Source organism: Platalea leucorodia (assembly GCF_965183815.1).
Source record: "Platalea leucorodia genome assembly, chromosome: 8".
In the NCBI taxonomy this organism is placed as follows: Eukaryota; Metazoa; Chordata; class Aves; order Pelecaniformes; family Threskiornithidae; genus Platalea; species Platalea leucorodia.
In genome coordinates, this window is record NC_138830.1 from 15,578,572 (window position 1) to 15,600,576 (window position 22,005).

General features: G+C 36.9%; 1 protein-coding gene across 6 annotated transcripts in view; it reads left to right on the top strand.

Annotated features, from left to right (window-relative positions):
* The window catches only part of DLG1 (discs large MAGUK scaffold protein 1), a 164,931-nt gene that overhangs the window by 118,585 nt on the left and 24,341 nt on the right, over positions 1-22,005 (top strand). For all 6 annotated transcript variants that reach the window (XM_082319630.1, XM_082319632.1, XM_082319631.1 and 3 more), the window contains exons 12-15: positions 554-680; positions 2,625-2,781; positions 3,918-4,020; positions 15,369-15,483. In XM_082319630.1, the coding sequence (XP_082175756.1) occupies positions 554-680; positions 2,625-2,781; positions 3,918-4,020; positions 15,369-15,483 (502 nt within the window). The remainder of the gene's footprint in view (positions 1-553; positions 681-2,624; positions 2,782-3,917; positions 4,021-15,368; positions 15,484-22,005) is intronic.

The following is a 22,005-nucleotide window of genomic DNA, read 5'->3' on the forward strand; positions in this document are numbered from 1 at the left end:
GGAGGGTCTGGCAACTTAATAATGTTGAATCTGTGAAGTGTCCCCACCCTCCATGTTTAAGCGTCAAAGCGTGCAGCATCTACACCAGGAAAAAGATCTTCAATTGTATAATATGCTTTGTAATAGGAGACACTGGGTATGACTGTGTCTGGTGAATGGACACTTAAAATTGATGTGCCTAACTTAGAAATATAATGTACTGATTTTTAAGAAACTGAAATTCTTAATTGATTTCAGTCAAGTTGAAGACAACTTTAAAAACGGATAGATCTCCCGACTGTCCTCATGAGCTTCAGCTATCCACAGTGTCTGTTTCTAAAAAAGGGGTTTTTTGAGATGCAATCAAACTGAAAAATTTGCCTACTGACTTAAAGTGTGAGGAGACTGGGGAATGTGACACAGTATTTTAGAACTATGATATTTACAATGTATCATTTCAACTGTTATTTTGTTTTTAGAATAGGTCACTCCTTATAATACTTTGTTTCAGTTCCTCCAGCTTTTTCCTTATTGTCTTAATGCTTATTTTATTTTAATTTTTTCCTCTTTGAAGCTTATTCTCAGCCAGTGGATAACCATATCACTCCATCTGCCTACTTGGGACAGTCCTTGCCCCCAGCATCACCAGGGCGATATTCACCAATTCCCAAGGGAATGCTTGGAGATGATGAGATTACCAGGTAATGAATAACCAAAGCTACATGTCAAATTAGTTAACCAGGGAAGCTCATAGGATGTGTTTGTGGGCAAAATACTAGTGAATACTAGATTTTATTTCAACAAATAAATGCAAATCATTAGTTTCTTAACACTTGTAAACATTGCTATAAGGAAAAAACTAGATTTATTTATGTATATATATAAAAAGACACACACACATATACACATGATTTATCAGTCCAGGAATAGTATTAAAATCAGAATGTCCTGCCAAAATGCTCCATGAGTTGACTGAGCTTTTTAGGATGGTAGTATGAGCAGACTGGAGATTATTTCTTGTTTTAAAGCCAGCAATGCTTTTTGCCTTTTTTTTTTTTTTTTTTTTTTTTCCTACAGACAAGGGTTTGTTTTGATGGATTAGTAAATCCAGAAAGGCTAGAGAGCTCTTAATCCTTTCCCATTAACAGACTATTCATTCCTTCACTGATTCAGTAGATTGCTTTAATCTTTTGTTCATCATCGCTGATAAAGGGAAGCTCTTCTAATTTTGTTACCCTTCTGTTCTGCAAGTATAGGGATGATATGCTGCATTTTCAGTATGTTGTTGCTGAATTCTGTGCCACACCATCATCTGATATGTCACTCAGTTTCTGAGGCACGGTCTGTCCAGGATTGAAACATAAGTGGTATAATAAGTTGGAGAATGATTTTTAGTGTATTGGAAGGTAGGAGAGCCTCAGATGTCTTTGTAGTTGTTTTTAGCTTAGGGTTGGGTGGACATATAAGCCAAAGTGATTCTGTCCCGCTGATAGTATTGCTGAACTTAGGGTTTTATAGCTTTCCTTTAAAATTACTATAAAGGGAGGTTTTTAGATTTCTTCTGAAACGCGAGAGCTATTCAGAGAAGGCTTTAGGTGAATTTTTTTTTAAATTACCTTCCCATGTTCCACTCCCTCCATCCCAAAAAGAGGTTTAGAAATTTTGAGTAATGTTTTAAAAGATACTGTGTATTTATGTTGTGTAACTGCAGCGTTTTTGTTAATGTATTAGCGTGATCCAGAGCAATATACATAGGTTTTCACAATGTCATTTATTTGTAATAAAATAGTACTCTGAAAAGATGAGTATAATAGTTGCTAAGGGGTTAATTTAAGAATTTGACACTAAGTTGATTTAAGAGCTAGTGCAAAAATGGACTGATTTTTAAAGATCAGACTAGATGATATTTTTGTTTGTTTTGGAAAAATGGAGCTTCTTCATTTATTCTATAAATTAATGATGTCTCCAAATACTTCAGAATGTCCATTAATTGTTCTTTAGTGCTCTCTAGTGATTTTTCAAATGCAGTGCACAGTTGCTCTGCTTTATTAGAAATATCTGTTTCTGAAATCATTTATGCTTTTCTTGTATGGGGTCAAGTAGCAGATAGTAGATTTTTTGGAAGGAGTGTTTCTGCATTACAAGTTGATTGGCCTTATCTTAACTTGATCAGCATCTCTTCCTTCCTCTTGTCATCCAAGCCAGGAGGGGATCCTATAAAAAGAATGCAACAACTTGGTTTATATTGAACTTTTTCAATTGCAGTTGCTGCAAATAAATTGCAAATTTATTTGGCTCTTGAACAATATGGGAAGTGTTAAGTAATGACATGTAGTGCTGAATAGGATTGTAGCATAATAGGAATATAGAACACATACATACTTATGAATTGTTCACTTCACCTAAAACAAGCAGTATTGAAAGCATACAAATAGAAGCTGTTATTTGAAAGTCTGAGCTTTGGGGGAGAGGAGCAGGGGCGGGGAGGTGGGACACTCAACGTTGTTGCCTTAAGAAATGTGTAACTTTTGATACCTGAATTTTCAACACTGCTTCTCTCAGAAAACTTAGCTTTTTCTAATTGTTTATTTTACTTTTACTCATGACTAGTGACCAAGATTTTTGTATTCCTTTCTTTCCTTCAGGGAGCCTAGAAAGGTCGTCCTGCATCGAGGATCAACAGGTCTTGGTTTCAACATTGTTGGCGGAGAAGATGGAGAAGGAATTTTCATTTCTTTCATACTTGCAGGAGGGCCAGCTGACCTGAGCGGAGAGCTTAGGAAAGGAGATCGTATAATTTCTGTAGGATTCCTTGCTTCTTTTATTTAAACAACAAAGGTTTTCCCCTTCCTGGATATTAGTGCCAGTTAATATGATTTGTGGACAAAGAATATCATTAACTGAGCTAAATTTGAGACAATGGAACAGATGCCAATATACTTCCAAAGTATCTTTGAGGACTTTAGTCTGCCTCAGTTTCTTATCTGTAACCTGATTAAAATAGCACTTTCCTGTCTCAGAGATCTTTTTTTAAGTGAAGACATTAACTTCTCCTAGTCTGGTAGTTGAGGGGTGTGTGTGCCTAAATTGAAAGAATGCAGGCTTCAGAAATAAGCCTTCTACTGAGATGGAAGCAATTGGCAGTAGTGTCTCAAATGGGGTGCTTTACTTCCTGGAGTAACTACTAAACTTCCCATTAGTCTTAAACAGATCCATCTCATACCTGTCTGAGGGCTTTTTCTATATTAGTACTGAAGGTCATAAAGATTTTGTGTGTTTCTTTGTGAAATGACTTAATTTATGGAGAGTCATTTCTTAGAACAATTCTGTTGTAATTTGGTAGGTATTTAAGAGGAAAAAATAATCTTGGCTCTGCTGTTATTAAAATGCTGATATTAAAGTGCACCTTTATTTTAGTTCGAACTATGAAAAATACTTTTGGTCTAAAATGTAACACACATTTCTGCTTCATTTTTTTTCTGATGCTATTTTAAAATCTGCTGCATTGAAAACAAGGCTAGACAGTTTCATGGAGGGTGTGGTCTGTCACTGGATCTTAAACATAATGGTCTGTAGGCATGCTTTGGCTAAGGAGGTCCCTGAAGCCCTGTTGTAGAAAGGTGAGGTGAACCATCAGAGAAAGTAACATTCTCTGTGTCTCCTTAAAAAAAAAGAAAAAGGTCTTAAACAACAAGAAAATTGACCTAGCAAATACAAATTCATTAAGTGATATGCTATGACTATTACAGTATTTCTGAAGAGGGGTATATGTGAGAGAGGATTTGTTGACTTTGGTTTTCATTAAGGATCAGTAATCTTTGTATTAACTAGCTTATAATGTTGGAAACAGGGAAAACTCACATCACATGGAAACTGTGTTCTGTGATGGTGAACACAAACATTTATTTTGATAAAGAGCTTTTTTGTATTATTTGTAGGTAAATGGGGTAGATCTAAAAGCAGCAACCCATGAACAGGCAGCAGCAGCCCTGAAGAACGCAGGCCAAGCAGTAACTATCGTAGCTCAGTACCGTCCAGAAGGTAAGGGTTGCCTTATACATTCAGAACTTGGTAGAAATACCACATTGTTATTTTTGTATTTCACAATTGTCTTCACTCCTTAATATGGTGGGTTTATTTTCCTTAGCAGTAGGAGAATAAAAGACTAATTCTTTTTCTGTTGCGTTCATTCAGATGACCTAAGGAGACCATCAGGTTTTCATTCCTCTGTTTTGTACTGAGCTGGTATTTCTGTTTACCCAGCAATTTCTTTTGGTCCAGATTAGACTGCAGCTGATGCTGAGTAACCATCCTTGTGTGTTCTGCAGAAGCCAAATAATGCTGCCTCATCACAATACACATATTTGTCCTCTTGTATTTCTACAGCACATTTCAAATGTCTTTGTCTATTTGAGACTTTAAAAAATTCAAGAGTCTAAAATTATATGCTTACCTTGAGTCTGTAAACCCATGTATTATTGTTTATATATATAATAAGAGATTTTTTTAATGTCCTAAGATGAACTGTGATGATCAACAGCTTTCTCCGATTTTGCTAAATTGGACGGCCCATCACTAAATCTTCCTTTCAGTGACTTGTCTGCTTAAACCTTTCCTTTAACAGTACTGACACAGGGTAAGTGTAGGTGTTTATCAGAACTGGACATTGAGCAGGACTGCTGCCTTCATCTGAAATTTTTAGGTAGCTGATTGCAGCACACTTTTCATTCTTTATTTCTTCTCTTCTGTCACGTTTCTCTTATCCTGGCCTCCCCAAGTCTTTGAAACATTAGCTTTCACGTTCCCCTCCCCCTCCACCCGCATCAATGTTGTGTATCTGCACTGATCCAGGAACTCTGTCAGTATAAGGCCAACTGATCTGTGTGTGTCTAGTTCTTGGTCTAGATCCCTGCAGCCAGCCCGTGTTGTCAGTGCCTGTATTGTCTTGAGAAGGTGTGCATCCTGTTCACATGTTGAATCTGTAGATTGCTCTGTACCAGGATTAGTTTTCTAGGAGTGCTTGCTCTGAGACTTCTTTTTAGAAAGAATAGTAAGGTCAGCATGGGTTCTGGAATACTTGCTTTGCCTTTGTGTTAGAATTGTCAAATATTTCTGTTGATACACATTTGGCCTATCCTCTGCTTAGCTCTTCAGTGTTGTAACAGGTGCGTCAAATTGTTATACCTTCTTGCTCCCTGCATAGGGATCCCTCACCTTAGTGAGAAATAAAACTTGTGCTTTTATTTGCCCATAAGTTGTCCTTTTGAGCATCTGGCCACTTTTTTTGTTCAAAGAGGGCATTCTTGGTCACTATTTCTTCTGCCAGTAAGATATGTTGAGATGTGGCTCCTAGTAGCAGAACAGACGGTTCTCTGGTAGAATATATCCCAGGACATAAGCACTTTTTTTTTTTTTTTTTTTGTCCTTGCCGAAAAATGTATCCAGACTGCATGGAAAAGCAACAGTTTTTCGGTCCTCTCTGTCTGGGATTCAGGCTTTAAAAAGAAAAGAATCCCTTCATACTTTGAAAGTCAGAACTCACTTTTCCTTTTAGAATAAGAGAACTCAGCATTTTGGATGGTTCCTGCTCTTTCTGCATTGGAAATTACAGCTTTCTTCATTACCGCTTGTCCAAGTAGATAACTTATTTTCTTGAAACATGTATTGAGGTGCTTGACTGACTGATGGGATTTTGAGTCATTGTGCAGAGATTTGCCCAGAGCAACATACGCTGCCTTTTACAAATTTCTCAACGACTGTCACTTGTCAACTTCAAACCTAGAACTGTACTCATTCCTTCGCGATTACTGAAGCATTCAGAATAAGACTGCATGCGGTTGAGCTGTATTGAGAGTGCAATTCTCAAAGAATTATAGGGCCCATTTGAGAGGATGCACGTGGGAGCTGTTACTTGAATTATCCTAGATTATGGGCAGACATCTGACACGTTATTCAAAGAAAGGACTTTTTTTTTTTTTTTTCCCCCTCCAAGGTGTTTGGTCTGCATGACTGTCTGTCTTTCTGAAATAGTGCTTAAAATCTCCATTTGGAGTGAAGGTGTTGGAAGCATGTTAGGGCTTACTCTACCCTTTTGAAGTATATCATGAAGGAAAAGTGTAACTAGGAGATTGAGATCCATTGTGGTTTGGAGACAAAGTATGAATTAACAACATGGGCAACCTACCTCAGAGTGCTCAAGTTACTGATGTCTGACGTTGTTTGACATCTCTGCTTGCCTTTTCCTTATTCCTCGTAAAAGAGGTTGAATGGAACTCCAGCTGTCGTCTTCTTTCAGGTCTGATGTGGGAGGTCAGTTGGATCAGATACTCACTGTTCATATCTTAGAGATTAGTAAAGAGAGTATTTCCTTAAAGGTTACTGTTTGTTTATTATGATAGGAAAACAGTCTGTTTTGAGATTTGACTTTTCAAATAGAAAATATCATCCACGTGATTGAGGGTACTTGATAAAAGTGCATATGTTCTTTGATCACCTTCAGATTCCCTAATGGATGGTCTTCTTTTCCCCTCACTTGATCATTTAAGTTGGGAAATTTTATATATATGTGTATATAATTATCTCCACTTTTTGTTTGTGCCATTCAAAAAAAAGGTTAACATGTATTAAAATGAAGAGTTCATAAAAATGTCATTAATCATTGGTGTTTCTCAAATGTCTTCGTAAAGATGAAGAGCATCAGTTATAAGTGCTTGTATTGCATCTGTGTTTTATTTATATTTATAAATCCAGTAGGATTTTGTAAAAGATGCTGACAGCTAGGACAGATCAAGGAGATTCTAGACATCCATCAGGGCTCATTATAGCTGTGTAAATAGATTCAGTATGATAGGAGCATTTGGAAGACACTTGGGACCAGCTCACTTCACTCCCTGTAATTCTTTATGACAGTTTATATGTTCACAGATGTGGTGGGGAATGCTAATTTATGTTTTTACATCCTACCATATTAGCTCTATCAGAAATTCCCCATTTGTCTTTCTCCTCAGATTTCTGGGGAAAAGAGGATTTTTGCAAGCAGTTCTCTCACAGAAAAGCCTGAGTAGGCTGTAGAAAAATTAATCTTTGGAAAAGCCCTATCATGGAAAAGATTGAATTTTCCGTATCTATCTCTTCAAATCCAGTTAGACAACATGGTTTATCAAACGCTAGTGACTGGACTTGGGCACGGCTAATATGGCTGAACGATACTGCTTTTATTATTATTATCCAGGCTCAAATTACATAACTGCTGACTTTCCCTTAAATCTCCAAAACGTTCCTTGGTTACAGAATGGGATAAAACCAGATGTAATCTCATTCTTTAAAATATCCTTCTGGGCATTCATTTAGTTTCCAGCAGCGTTCCGTAAATCTGAGAGATGCCTTACAAAATTTTCCTACTATACTGAACCAAATTTCAGCAACTTTCCAGGACTCTTTGGGATAGCTAAAAGCCAAATAGGGAATGTGAAGGTATTTTCCTTTTTACAAAAGTGACTCATGCATCAGGCACCACTTCTGCAGTACCACAATTGTAGTCAGTTGACCTCTGCTTTCTCCTTGTAGAGTCCATGCTTTACCTTGCAACTTGCCTACGAGTTATTGTTGTAAAATGTTGCGTCATCTGTTTGGTTGTACTTCTACATACTTTTGTGGTACACACGCACATGCGCGTGCGCGCACACACACACGTGTGTGTATACAAAATCTCCCTAGTTGCAGAGATGACTGTGTTTGAACCTGCTGGGGCTGGATGCTGCAGAGGAAGAGTCCATGGTAAGAGAAGAGCAGCAAGGGGGAAGCACAGGACTGTCCAGAAGTGTAGAGTCCTTGGAGGGCTCTCCCCTCATTTTGCATTGACATTTCCATTGTTATGTCCATTCAAATTACAAGGTCATCTGAAACATTCTTATGTGTTTTGAGGATGACATAATAATAGCGTTACTTCAAAATTCAGAATTTCTGGAAGGTTAGATTTTGAGATTTTGAAAAGGTATGAGGTGCCAGTAGGCTACCGTAACTGTATTATAGCTTAAGTGCATGTAAGTGTTTAAAATTAAGAAGAATAGCCAAATACATTAAAAATATATTTGGTTGAAATTGGATAGAAAATAATTTTGTGGATTAAACATTTTTTTCTCAAGGATCCACCTGACATACCAAGAGAAAAAAAAAAATACAATTTTAACTAGGACAGCAGTCTTTTTTCATGTGAGTTATCAGCTGCCTGTTACTTAGAATTTAGAATCTACGTTGGTCTTTGTAATTCAGCTGATCAAATCCATCTCTATATATCCACTTCTCTTCTGAAAGAGTAGCAAGATGATCATGTGATCAGATTAGCTCCATGTTCTTAAATGACTGGGTGGATCAGTGTAAGATTAGGAGGAGGTGGAGCGAAAACCTCAAGAGAAGATTTTAAGGTATTTTTTGTAAGACCTCTGCTTCTGAACTTACATTGTTCATATAGGTAGTTTACACATGTTTCTTTCAGCTTTATTAAAGGAAGTAAGTGAATCTCCATGGTAAAATGTGTTCAAGATTCATAGTTCAATCAAAACGCCTCATACTTTGTTAGCCAGATTTTTAGGTGGATTTTCATGGGGTTTTTTGTTTGTTTGTTTTGAAGGAATTTATTCATCTACGGAAAATAAGATCTAAGTATGACAACTTTGTATTTTGCATCCTTGCTTGTCTTTAAAACAAATGAGTCAAAAAAAAAAAAAAAAGGATGGGAGTAAAAGAAAAAGGATGGGGAACTTTGTTAGAGCTTACCTTTCAGTGACCAGTATTTGGCCAATTTTTCTGTTTGTGTTGCTTCATCTATGCATTGATTTCTAGTGGAATTTAAACCAGAATAACTAAGCTCTGGGAAATGGTAGCACTTTCATGTGTATAAGCTAAGATTATTTTCTGAGCATTTGTCTTGAAATATATTGTAAATCTTCTATTTGTAAAAAGTCCAGCTGGAGTAGCACGAAGCCAATAATGCTTTTGCAAAACTTAGTTTTCAGTATTTGTTTTGTATCAAAGAGGATGAGCTTCCCGTGCTTTCTAGCTGAGAACATGGATTGTCTTAACCAAGGGTGGCTTAAAAGATCAGTACATACCAATTTCATAAAATGAAAGATTATTAAAAAAAAAAAATTAAAAAAAAGAAAGTTTACCCTATTTTGGGGTATGTCGTCTTTAGTCTTCCAAACTTTTGTTCCTGCTTGTTTTGTACCTGGTTCTACTCATTTGCAAGTAATCCAGATTAGTCAGTTAAAGTATCTTTAAAATGGGGCCCATTGAGATTAGAAGAAGGGTTCTGCTATATATAGTCCTGATAGATGCTGTAAGGCGGCTTACACATGTTTTAATCCTTTAAAACCTCACTCCTCTTTAATATAGTAAAAAAAATTGTTTGTCTTTCTTTAAGAACAGTTTAGCCTTTTGCAAGTTGTGAGTGTGTGGTAAACCTTCAACAACATTTTTGGTGGATTAACTTCAGCAGTGATTGGACCTCGTCTCTTTCTGAGTTTTGCAGGCTCTGTGGGAGGTGTTCTTAACTAAGTGCAATTTTTCTAATCTGTTTTGAAATTCCATGGCCTAGTCTTTCAGGTGATTAATGAGGTACAAGCTCATTACACATTACAGTGCATGAAAGCCACCAATAGCATGTGGAATGCATTCTGGTCTCTCTCAGGTCAAGTTAATATAAAACGACAAGCATTGAAGCAAAGTAATATCTCCTCAGAAAGGTTTTATGATGTTTTTTATTGTGGTCCAATAATGGTTACATTTTAATAGGTAACCTCTTTGCTAGTGTTTTTGAGTGGTTGTACTAAACATGCTATACTTCACAACCTTCTCTACCAAGTGAAATATATACTACAGTCTGTAACAAGAAAAGATGTGCAAAACATGAATGATACCTGTGAATTTATCAAATACCCGTGTAGATAATCAAGGGATGGTAGTAGTACATGACTAGAACTCACAAATACAACTTCAGACATATATATGCTGTGGCAATCCTGCCTCACAAGCTTGGAATTGAAAACAAACGGAAGGTCAATACAAGATCAGTGTGATGGTGGCCATCCTAACTTTGGATGCACCATGAAAAGGAAAATTGAATATTCTGAGAGTGGAGAAAAGAATGTAAATCAGTAGTTATATAAAATTGTCAGCACAAGAGTACTGCTTTGACAGATCCAACGGATCCTGCTAAAGGAGGGCTTTCCATAGACAGATGGGAAGAGGGAAGCAAGGGGCATACTTTTTTAATTAAAGTGAACTTTTTCAGCTCTTCTTGGGTTCAATATATGTAAGAATCTCTGCTTCTCAGTGCTGTACTGCCATCTGTTCCCTGTACACACATCCATGCTTCCATGAGTTGCTTTTCCTTCTGTGCTGTTTGCTGAATTTTCCATCCCTTGTCATAGTCTTCTGTTCTTTTGCCCTATTTGCTAGAACATGTGTTCCAGACCAAATTAATTTTCATTGCAGCCTCTTTTTTTTTCCTCTTCCACTGATTTTATAGACTATTCACCGTGTATCTGCATTTATCAGTGTCCGTTTCTTGCCCACCAGATAGGCAGTCCAGGAGAGTTTCACTGCTCAGACCCTTTCTCTGAAGTTTTGATTTCTATTAAAGTAAACATTGACATTGAAAATGTTACAGTTTTCTAGGTAAAATCAGTTTAGGAGCTCAGGAGCAGAGGAGTCTTCCAGGATTTCCTAATCTTCCCCCCTCTGCCCCCACTCCTTTTTGTTCATTGCTGTGCAGTACGTGCAGACATTGAACAGAGCAGATTTATTCTAGTTTTGCACCATCTGCTTATCCAGTGTAATTTTGAAGTTTAAACTTGAGCCCAGATGTATCTATCCAATGTTCTTAACAACTGATTATGTGTAAACCAGAGTAGGCTTTGGGTTTTTTTCTTTGGTGATGGTGGGGTACTGTTGGATAAGTGCCATGACTTGAGGCAGCAGATGCTTGTGCTTCCTCAAGCTCTGTGTTATAGGTACCACTTCCCCCGTGCCCCTAAACTTACTGGAAAGTTTGAGAAAATTCTAGCCAAGAGGTACCATTATTCTTATGTTCTTATTTTATTGCATTTCATGTTAGTCTTGCTGCCTGTTACCCTCTATTTGATGTATAGCATCAGCAGCTTTCCTAAAAGTCAGAACATGAGAAGAGATTCTGAGTTAAGTCCCATTCACTGCTGTTGCATATACATCAGGTTTCAGATCCTGGTCAAATTCTTACCTGCAAGGATTGAGGGTTTGGATTGTGTGGTTTTGTTTTGTCTTTTAATTTCATCGGGGGGGGGGTGGGTGGGTGGTTCTTGTGCCACCATAGTTCTTATTGAAATACTATTTCAGAATCTCAGTGTTTTCGTGGCTGTGGAAGTTCGAAGCATATTTGTAGATGGAGTTCCTATGACCAGCCTGCTCCATTTGGGTTAAAGTCAGTTTTGCTTTTTCATTTAAATAGCTTATGTCCTTTCTGTTTGGTTACCCCGATCACATTTGACCAGAGATCAATTATATTCCTTCTCAGCCAAGCTCTTCATTTCCTCTTAACCAAGAAAGCAGAGTGTCCTTTTTATCTTGTTCACTGTGCCTGTTCCAGCTCCAAATTTCTGCAATGTTGAAGTGGCAACTTTTTGAAGTTTTTATAAAACTTTTTAAAGTTTTATATCTATATGTGCATTGTGTGGCTTTGTCACACTTAGCCATGTGGAAGATTTTTGTGCTGTTCACTGTGATTTAGGGGAAAAAAATATGATCAATTTTGTCATACACCATATATGTAATATTATGCATACCCCATAAGAAAGAATGGAATTGTAAGGAAAACAGTTCTCTAGCATTTGGGAGAATATTGGGACGATAAGCTGAATGAAATAGATAATTTAAACATACAATGAAATTCTGTAAACATTGAAAATACTAGAGGATGGGAGAGCACTTGAAGGAAAGGTATTGCTCTGTGCTTGCCTAGTTCTCATCCCTAAATGCTTTCTTGTCAGTGTGAGAGGCAAGTGGTAAGCTAAGATTGTGCTTTTAGTTTTATCCAGTACTTCTGCTTTTATGTTACTTTAGCTAAAGGGTTTCTTACAAACTCATGTCTGGTATACCCATTATATGAAGTCTTTCATTAGTGTAAATTTGATGCTACTTCTCTGTAGTTGCTTTTTTTTTTTGCATTTAATAAGTAGTAAGATATTACTGCAGGGATTGATTAAAAACATAGAGGTGTATAGGTAGTTTTCTGGTGCTTCTGTAATCAAATAAAATTGCCCTTTGTGTGGGTTGCATTTGATACATGCATACCTCAGGTATGAGTCTCCAGTCTTGCTACCAGCTGTTGGCTATTGATGTTCCCCTCTTGTAGAGCATGTAAGATGGAGCAGCTGGGGCCAGTCTTCTGACTGCTACCCTCCAACTACCTTTCTACATTTCATAAACTTACCAGATGGCATCAGCGTTCTTCAGTTTAATAAGAGATTGAAGGTGCAAAAGACAGTTGATATCCAACTCTTCTTAATCATAGAGATAGAAATATAACCACTCCTAGACAGATTAGCAGCGCTCACACTTTGCTTTATAATGCCGAAGTTGAGCCAAGCCTAATTAGTCAACAGGGGATGGCTGCTGATCCTTTGGGTACCAAACTGATACTGCTTTTTTGATGCTATCAAGAGTCCTGCTGTTGTCTTATTTTCTGTCTCCAGCATTAGTTTCAGTACCACTGTATCTAATACCAAGCTTTCTTTTTTTAAAAACAAAAATCCTGTCTACTTTTCAGCTCCAGACCTAATGATTTTGAGATTTCTATCCATCCTGTTCCTTCCAAAACCTTCTGTAAGAGGAATATAACTCAAATTTTTAGCTTGCTCTACATCAAAGGAGCTCACCAGATTCCATCTGCACAGAGTGTTTAAGCTTTTCCTAAATATGACATCTCTTGGCACCCCTTCTTTTTGAACATAGAGCCTTCTCAGTCCCAGCCCATTAGTTTCCTTTTTTTTTCTTTATTGGTATGGCAGGAGCCTCTATGTAGAAATTATTCTCCTTCTTACTCCTACAGATGTCCCTGTCACTCATTCAGCACTTACTTCCCAGGAGTTCTAATGAGAAAAATTAAATTAACTGCAGAAAACTGCAAGACGAGTAACCTGAAGATGATATAGAGTTAAGCAATAGTAAGGAATAGCCTCCCCCGTTAACTCTCTTACATACTACATGCTACGTAGGAGGAAATATGATTCTTCCAACAGATGACACATCATACTTTCTTAACAGAAATTTTTAGTCTTGTCCAGTAGCTATTGCAAAGAACCGCAGATATTTTCAGTAGAAAATGCTTGGATTATGTGGTCTTTTCCATGCTTACTTTCCTTTCACAGAGAGGGCACAGAAAAATCTCTTATGTCAGAAATCTCAGCTACCGTTCTTGTAGTATGTTTGAAATTTAGAGCTTTAATCTTCCAAAGCACCCAAGAAACAGGTGAGAGGCTTAAAAGACCATTTCTCAGGTATAAATGAGTAAAATGAGGTGACTTGCCCAAGGCCATGCAGTGCAGCAGTAGCACAGCAGGAGCAGACTGTGCTCTCTCTACATCTGGGTCCTTCCCCTGAGGGATATTGCTTCCTAAAAAATGTCATTTTTTTCACATTCCTCTTGGGTTACCATCCTGTCATCTTAAATTCTTTCGCTGCTAGTGGTAGCATTGGTAGTGGTGGAAATAATGTGTTTTTTTTTTTTTTCTCTTGTCAAACAACCTCATCAGTCTGATTTAGTGCTGGTAAATTATTTGATCTGGACTTTATTTGTAAAAAGGCACTTGATGCTGTTTTAAAAACGGAGATATTATCTTAAAATCTACTAGCTTTTGGTTTTAAAGGACAAGTCAGGATTATTTAAGAGCTTGTTCATATTGTCATAATCTGGATAGGGTTAATTATAGTTGCTATTGCTAAAACATCAGATTTATAGTTACCTTGATGAATGAAGTGATATACCAGAAACTGATTCACAGAATATTCTTCTGTAACTTAATATTTTTTTTCTTCTCTGGTTAGTCTGTAAGCCGTGGTGCTCACTGTCTGATGAGTGTGTGGAGAAAGAGCTGCAGAATGTAATATAAATCATTCATGGTATTTAGATCACTGTTGAAGGAACCTTAGTTTAGAGATTTCCTCAAGATTTTTGCATTTCGGAGCCCTCTTTATCAGTCTTGCATTTGCTTAGTAAACTTGATGCCCACAGGGAATGAGGGTGCCGCTAGGAAGAGCAGCGCATTGCCCGGTGCAGCAGCTGCTTGCTGCACACACCCTGGCTCTGCCAGCGTTGACTTGTTATAACCTGGCATCACGTGGGCTCCTGGCAAAGGTGGTGGCTGCAGAATGTTTCCTTTAACTAGAAAGGTTTTACAAGTGGGTCTGTTGATCCTGAAGTCCAAAGTATTCAACTGAAGGAAAAACTTACTTGTACTGAGTTCATATTTTATGCTGACAGCATGTAAGTACCTCACTTCAGGAAATGTTTGTCCTGAAGAAGCTATTACTATTTTACTGACTGCCTTTGTATCTAAAATCAAATGCATTTAGCTTAGTTTTATTAGTACACAGTGCTGCTTAGGAACACAATCCGTTTTTCCAGGATTAACATTGTACATAATTCTATAGAGGGAGTTTGACTCTCTAATGCTGTTTATAAGTGGATCGAGATTCATGCCAGAATTCTGGATTTTTTTTTTTTTTTTCCTTTCTTGAGCTCCCATGAGAACATTGTCTTAGTCAGAAAATGTTTTGTATATTTCCTGCCTTGTAGCGTTAAATTCTTTATCTAATTCAAGTCTAGTAATTTTAAAGTCTCTGTTCCATATTAGTTTTTCAGATACTTTTCTTTCGCATTTCTTAACATTTAAGATTTAAAATATATAGTTCTTGATTATAAACAGATGTATTTCAGATGTATGTTCTGAAGTTTTCTTTTTGTCATGGGTTAAAACTTACCTGTGTCAGTCTTTTTATATCTGTAAAAATGATAATTGTTAGTAGAAATGCTTGTTCTAATTAGGAAAAAATAGTTACTGTGAACTGTAGACTAAAAACATGAAATTTTTAAGTATAATCAATATTTGCTCTTGTTTATTTGCTTTGCCTAATCACAATTATTTTAAATTTTATTTCAGTTAATATTGATAAGTGTAAAACTTCACATAGCTTTTAATTACAAAACATAGTGCTTAATAAAAATGTTGGGGTCTGAGAGTTTTTCTTGTATTAAAAAAGCTGTAGCAAATGCTTATTCTCTTAGATTTTCAGCATTTTTGTGGTAATTGCTAAAGTTCAGAGGAAATTAATTGCAGTGCCTCCCTTTCTTACAGAATACAGTCGTTTTGAAGCTAAAATACATGATTTACGGGAACAGATGATGAACAGTAGCATTAGTTCAGGGTCTGGATCTTTGCGAACCAGCCAGAAGAGATCCCTATATGTCAGGTAATCATCTTTTTCATGGTATCGCTAGTGTGTTTTTCTGTAGACTTAGTATTTCTGTATTTGCATTGTTATCCGATTGCTTATTTTGAACTTAACAAATTGATATTTTGTGCCAAATATATTAAAAATAAAGCTTAATTTAGATTGATTAATGTAATATAGCTCAAAAAGGTGTACTAGCCCTGAGAACCCTGTATGAACTTTGAAGAATGGTGCTATTACTTGCTTTCTCTCCTGCCTCTCAGATGATAATCCTTCAGCAATACCACACATTTGTTCTTTAAGTCAGCGTATGTGAAGTCTTAACTTGCTTAATTCAGTTTGTGTTTCTTGTGACAGTAGTCTTGATATTCTCCCTTGTTCAGTTCTTGAGTTCAAATTTATAGTCTCCCTTTACTTAAGCTTTGACAGACTTCCATCTTATTTCCTTCAGTTTACTTTACTTGTATTCTTAGCTTGCATTAAGAAATCTTATTTCTATATCCAGTACCATTTTGTTATAGAATATTTTCCATGGCAACCAGGAGAGCAAATGCATCAAAGCAAATGAACTGAATATTCTTCATTAATTTATTCATATAGAATTAAACATAAAGGAGGCTAAAAGGAAGTGGAAATATAAGAGCATGCAGCAGTTAAGAAAATAGGTGGCTTCACCAGGAAACTGTGGCCAGGTGCAGCTCATTAACGTGCCAACTAACTCCTACATCAGTTATCATATACTGATAAAGCATAACGTTTCAAGTACGGAATGTGGGTAAAAGGATTGCATTTTTAAAAATAAATTGATTTTTGAGTTCCCCGAACCAGCTCATCTCCGGGTTGAATAAGGGCCAGCAGTAGCCTCTTGGCAGGGCCAGAACATTTTAGTAGAGCAGGTAAGACTTCAGTAGTGCTGGTGCTTGGGTTAAACTTGGTTTAAAATGTTGTAGGACCTGACTGGCTTACCTGCTAAAATCCTAGGCTCAGGTGCCATTGCCTTTTCCCATCCAAAGCAGATACTGTTTTGTTCTTGGTGCTGTATCTATTGAGCTATGGGAAAGGAAGCAAGTTGTACACAAGGCAGTTACCTGAGTAATTGCATCTGCGCTCAGCAAAGTCTCAGTCCTTTGCAACCTATTTCTGAAGGCTTTGAAACAAATGTAGCAAGTTACTCATACAGGGCTTCTCTTTAGATTGACTTAACACGTAGCCCTTGTGTTTTGACCTGTTATTTTAGTAGCTTTATCTGGATTCCGGTTTTGCAGAGCTGATATTGTTCTTTTTCTTGTACTTCGTCTGCCTTATAAATTTTGACCCCCAAAAATATTTATCTCTAAGGATAAATGCCTCAAATACTAAGGATAAGTGCTTGATATGACAGTTATCCATATCTTTGAATTTCCACAGGTAGGTGTAGATATGGATATTGTAGTGAGGTCGTCTCCCTTTCCATAATCTCATGATGTATTGCTTTAGCCCTCATCATATAACTAAGCCTAAAGAATTCTAAATGCTTTTATTTTGCTTGGTTAGCTATAGCCTGATTAGATTCTCAATGGTTTATGCTCATGTTCACACATTGGTCGGTATTTTAAGCCACTGACAAGCATTTTGTGTTTATGTAGCTTTTATTCCGCTGATGGAAGTTGTTATCTGTAAATGATTGAGGTTGAGCTTTTGACTTTGCCAGCTGCTGCAGAAAATGCAGCCTTCTCCAGGTTGTTGGCAGAAGCCTCGTGGAGACTGGTGATTCCCTTTACCTTTCTCAAAAACCTTTCTTGGAATCAGCTTTGTTATAAGTTAGAACAAAAATCTAAAATGCAGAGATTCCTCAGGAAAAGTGCTTTTCCACCCACATCTCTTAACAGAGGGTGCTGCTAGGGCTTTTGAGATCTACTCTTGTCATCACACCAAAAGATGCCAAAGACTGGTAGGCAACTTGGTATACACAGGATGGGTTCACATCTGTTCTGTCTGGTTTCTAATGTAATTTTGACCTCACTGAAGTAAGTTTTATGAATCTTTTCACATATTGCTAGATACTGACAGAACATGTTAGTTATCCAGTTTATTCCTTTTTGTAAGTCACTCTGGTATGATCATTCTGTACTTTTAATTGTACCAATTCAAAGCCAATTTTAGTAACTGAAGCTATCATTTTTCTGTAATATTTGGTTTGGGATATGCCTTAAAGGATTCCAGTTATGTACCGTAATGCTGAATTGGATGGTAAATCCAACAGTAAAACGTTTATAGGCATTCAAACACAATTCTATCAAATAAAAATACTCTAAAAATAATAATCTGGTGATTTCTCAAAATTGTGGTAACAAAATAGCAAATAAAATCAGATACATCATTGTGTCCCTGTAATTGAAACTTGATATCTTTTATGAATATTCTGCCTGTAAACAGCATTTTGGCGGTGTTATGTAATATTAAAGAAAAGACAATTGTGTTTGCCTGAAAATACAATTTGAAGTAAAAAGGCAGATTTTTTTTCTTAATTGTGTGTATGTCAATATATAATGAATAGCAATATAACAAACAGTCCTTGGAGGGCAATACAAATACAGCAATTCAGCATCAGCTAACTCTTCGTTTGCACATCTAATCACCACCCCCCCCAAGATGTACTGATTTAATGGCCGCCTCTTATTTTTGCTTTATATTTCTTTTGATCTTTATTCTGAGAGGAGAGAGATACTTTCATACAATGTTTCTGATTTTGCATCTGAAATACATCTATATGCTCTCCTCCTTCACCTACAGATTCAGAAAGCACATGTGAAAAAGTGAGATACTTTCACAGTATCAAGTTTCTATGATAATACGTTGACAGGGAGTAAATTTGTTCCATATTTTATCTCATCTTGTACGCCAAATCTCAGTCTGTGCAATGTGTGTAGAATTCAAAATTGAAAATTACTTTTACCTCTGTGCATTTTTCTGACCAGCATGATACGTTACAAATTCGAACAATGGTGCCAATTCCTGCTTGGATTAGAGCAAAAAATGGTTACATCTCCAAGTGGAAGAAACGTCACAGTTTTGAAATCCTTAAGAAATTATAACTAAGTCCGTTGAAAAATAGGATCTGGCATTAGCACCAGGCCTGAAAAGTTTACTTGCCTGCAGGAGTAGCTTAATTGGGCAACTTTCCCAAAAACTCAGGGAGAAAAAGAGAACCTCCTGTATAAGCTGACCTTCATTCATTCTGAAGTGGTAAGATTTCATGAAATAAGGCATGGAGATGCCTTTGCTGCAGGAATTCCTGATTGCTTTGTTTGGCAAGAATACCCTAAAAGAAGAAATGCTTCAGTAAAACTTGATCAACAGCCTGTGATAGTGAAAGTAATGAGTGCGGCCAGGTAAAAAGACATTTGGAAAACTTGGCACTGTTAACACAGCCTTTAAATTTTTGGCTTTGAAGCATAAACACTAGTGAAACATGCGACTTCAGTTTCTGTAGACTTGTAAGTGAATGTCCTGGTTTCAGCTGGGATAGAGTTAATTTTCGTCTTGGTAGCCGGTATGGGGCTGTGTTTTGGGTTTAGGATGAGAACAATGTCGATGATACACTGATGCTTTGGTTCTTGCTAAGCAGTGCTAAGCTGTCTCTGAATAGGTGCTAAGTGGCGCTCACACTGGTCAAGGACTTCTCAGCTTCCCCTGCTCTGCCGGGGGCACAAGAAGCTGGGAGGGGGCACAGCCAGGGGGGGTGCTGGCCCAGACTGGCCCAAGGGCTATTCCATACCATATGACGTCATGCTCAGTATATATAAGCTGGGGGAAGAAGAAGGAGGGAGGGGGACATTGGGTATGATGGCGTTTGTCCTCCCAAGTAACCGTTACGCGTGATGGAGCCCTGCTTTCCTGGAGGTGGCTGAACACCTGCCTGCCGCTGGGAAGTAGTGAATGAATTCCTTGTTCTGTTTTGTTTGCGTGCACGGTTTTTGCTTTGCCTATTTAACTGTTCTAATTTATTTTACTTCAATTATTAAACTGTTCTTATCTCAACCCACGAGTTTCCTCCCTTTTACCCTTCTGATTCTCTCCCCCACCCCACTGGTGGGGAGTGAGCGAGCGGCTGCGTGGTGCTTAGTTGCTGGCTGGGGTTAAACCACGACAGTGAAGGAACCAAGTTACCTTTTTAGTGCTGTTTAGTTGCTGAGTACTACAAGGTGAAATAAAAGGGAGCACTTCACGCTTTCTCTGTAAAATAATTTTTATGACTCATTTAAATAGTACTTTAGAGTAAATATCATGGGACTGCATTCAAAGCAGCAGTTGATCAGGAATACCAAATGTCTTTCTGAGTAAGTTAATGTTTATAACTTAGAGTAAATAAATGTATACATGATATTGTTAATCTGTATTAAAAGTCTCCATACAGGGAGTTAATAAAAAGAGCTATTTTTTATATACCAGTCTGTAGATAAATATGTCATCTTGGCTGTGAAATGAGTTCTCGTTTGTTGACTTGCCAGGCATACAGGAAAAGCCATGTTAATCAGTTGGAATCAAAAGAGATTTTTGTTAATTCTGTTTGCTTTTTGGCTCATTTATTTGATCGTTACCAGTTCCTGGTGTTCCTATAAATTTTAGCTGCATAGTTTTGTCACTACTGTGTGACACCCTAATTCATCTTATTATAAAACTATCTTTATTAGCTTTGACTTTTTTTCCCAATAAAATTATTTTTCTTGAAGTGACCCCTTCAGAGGAAAATTATTTGGTGAACCTGTCTTTCGTTGTGCACAAACTAATCAGTGTAACCATTTATCTTGTTTGAAGAGTGCATGTTGATAATATATGGTTTTTATCCATTTGTGTTTCCATTTCAGTCCTGTGTATTTTTTCTTTTCTCATGCAGTCTCATGCAGTCAACACATATTAATGCTGTTAGGCCCAGCTCACTGCTCATATTTAAACTAAAACTTAAAAGTTAAAAGTAGTGCTGGTAGAAATCATTGCTTGAATGCTAACAAGAATTCTCAGGAAAAAAAATTCATGATGCATTTAATTAATTCAGTGAAAATGTAAACAACTTGAATCTGCATTAAAAGTTTATAATTTGTTATGATTTATTTGAGATATGGAACGATATTTGTCCATAGTGCTTCTTCGACACACGTGTGCAGAATAAATCTGGAGGAATAACTACTAGGTGTATAGTTTAGTGTATAGTCCTGCAATATTTGGACTATTTCAAAGAAAATAAGAATTCCGATTTTTTAAAAAGAATCTGGATATCTCAGTTACTACAAGTATTTATTACCCTGTTGAACAAAAATTGAACAAACATTTGTATTTGCTTTGAACAGAGATAAAAGTACAAGTTTTAAACACAAAACAATGTTATGGAATTTAACTGAAAGATATTATAGTGGAGGTTGCGCTGCAATTTCAACCTCCAAGCACTTTCAAAATTGAAACGTAAATTTTATTATAAATCTTACAAATTAAAAGTATTGCACATTTAATTGTAGGGCTTTGTGTGTATCATGAGAGTAAATATTTTGAAGCCATTTTAAAATGTCTGTTTTGTTATAGACTTCTAAAAAAATACTAAAACCTTTATCTCGTTATGAAAAGTTTTTGATACTTTTTACGGCCCCAAAAAGGCATGGTGTCTCAATCAGCTCTGAATTTGCAATAGACCTTATGCTAAAGATTAATTGATCTGACAGAAAATGTTGAATTTCTTCCCTGTAAGCCATTTGACGTTGGTTATGCGCAAATACAGTTCAAACCCAAAGAAATACACACTGTGCTTTAGAAAGGCAAAATTTACAAAGCTAAAATACATTTTGGAGCAAACAGTTATGACTTACAGGTACTTAAATGGGTTAAAAAAATTCTGAGACATTAAAAACGTAGCAGAAAAAGGTATGTGAGACTAGTGTTTGGGAAGAAGAAACTAACTGAATTTGGACAAGGAAAAGGACATCATTTTAAATCATCACATTGTAATCTATTGTTGCTACTTTCCTAAAGCTGTGATGGATTTGGTCTCAAGTCTCTAAATCGAGATAGGGTCTCATTTAGAAAGTGCATCACTGAAAAACTTACAAGCTTGCAGGTGAAATAAAGTTGAGGACTTTTTGTCCTGTGTCATACAGGCACTTCTCACTTTACATAGGTGAGGTTCATACACCTTTTTCAAATGTAAAATAAGAGTCCTTTATAAGGCATAATCTTAGGAGTATCTCTTAGAATTTGGTAAGAGGCTCCTATCATCATTCATTTCCCCATCTTCACTAAACCCTCGATTGTGCTGGGAGAAGCATACTGCAAGTCTCTGCAGTTCCTCAGGGAACTGATCCAGATATAAAATGATCCAACAGGGAGAAAAGAAATTAATTTTACCCCAGGTCAGTTCCACAGTATGGTGCACCATGTTCCTTTCCAGACAATTGTGCTTTCAAAGTAAGAAGGGGGAAGGAATCAGTACAAAGCAGGCATCAATGTGGGCATGGATAATAGCGGACTTGCATAAACCAACCTTGCTGGCAAAGGGAATGTTAATAGAACTGT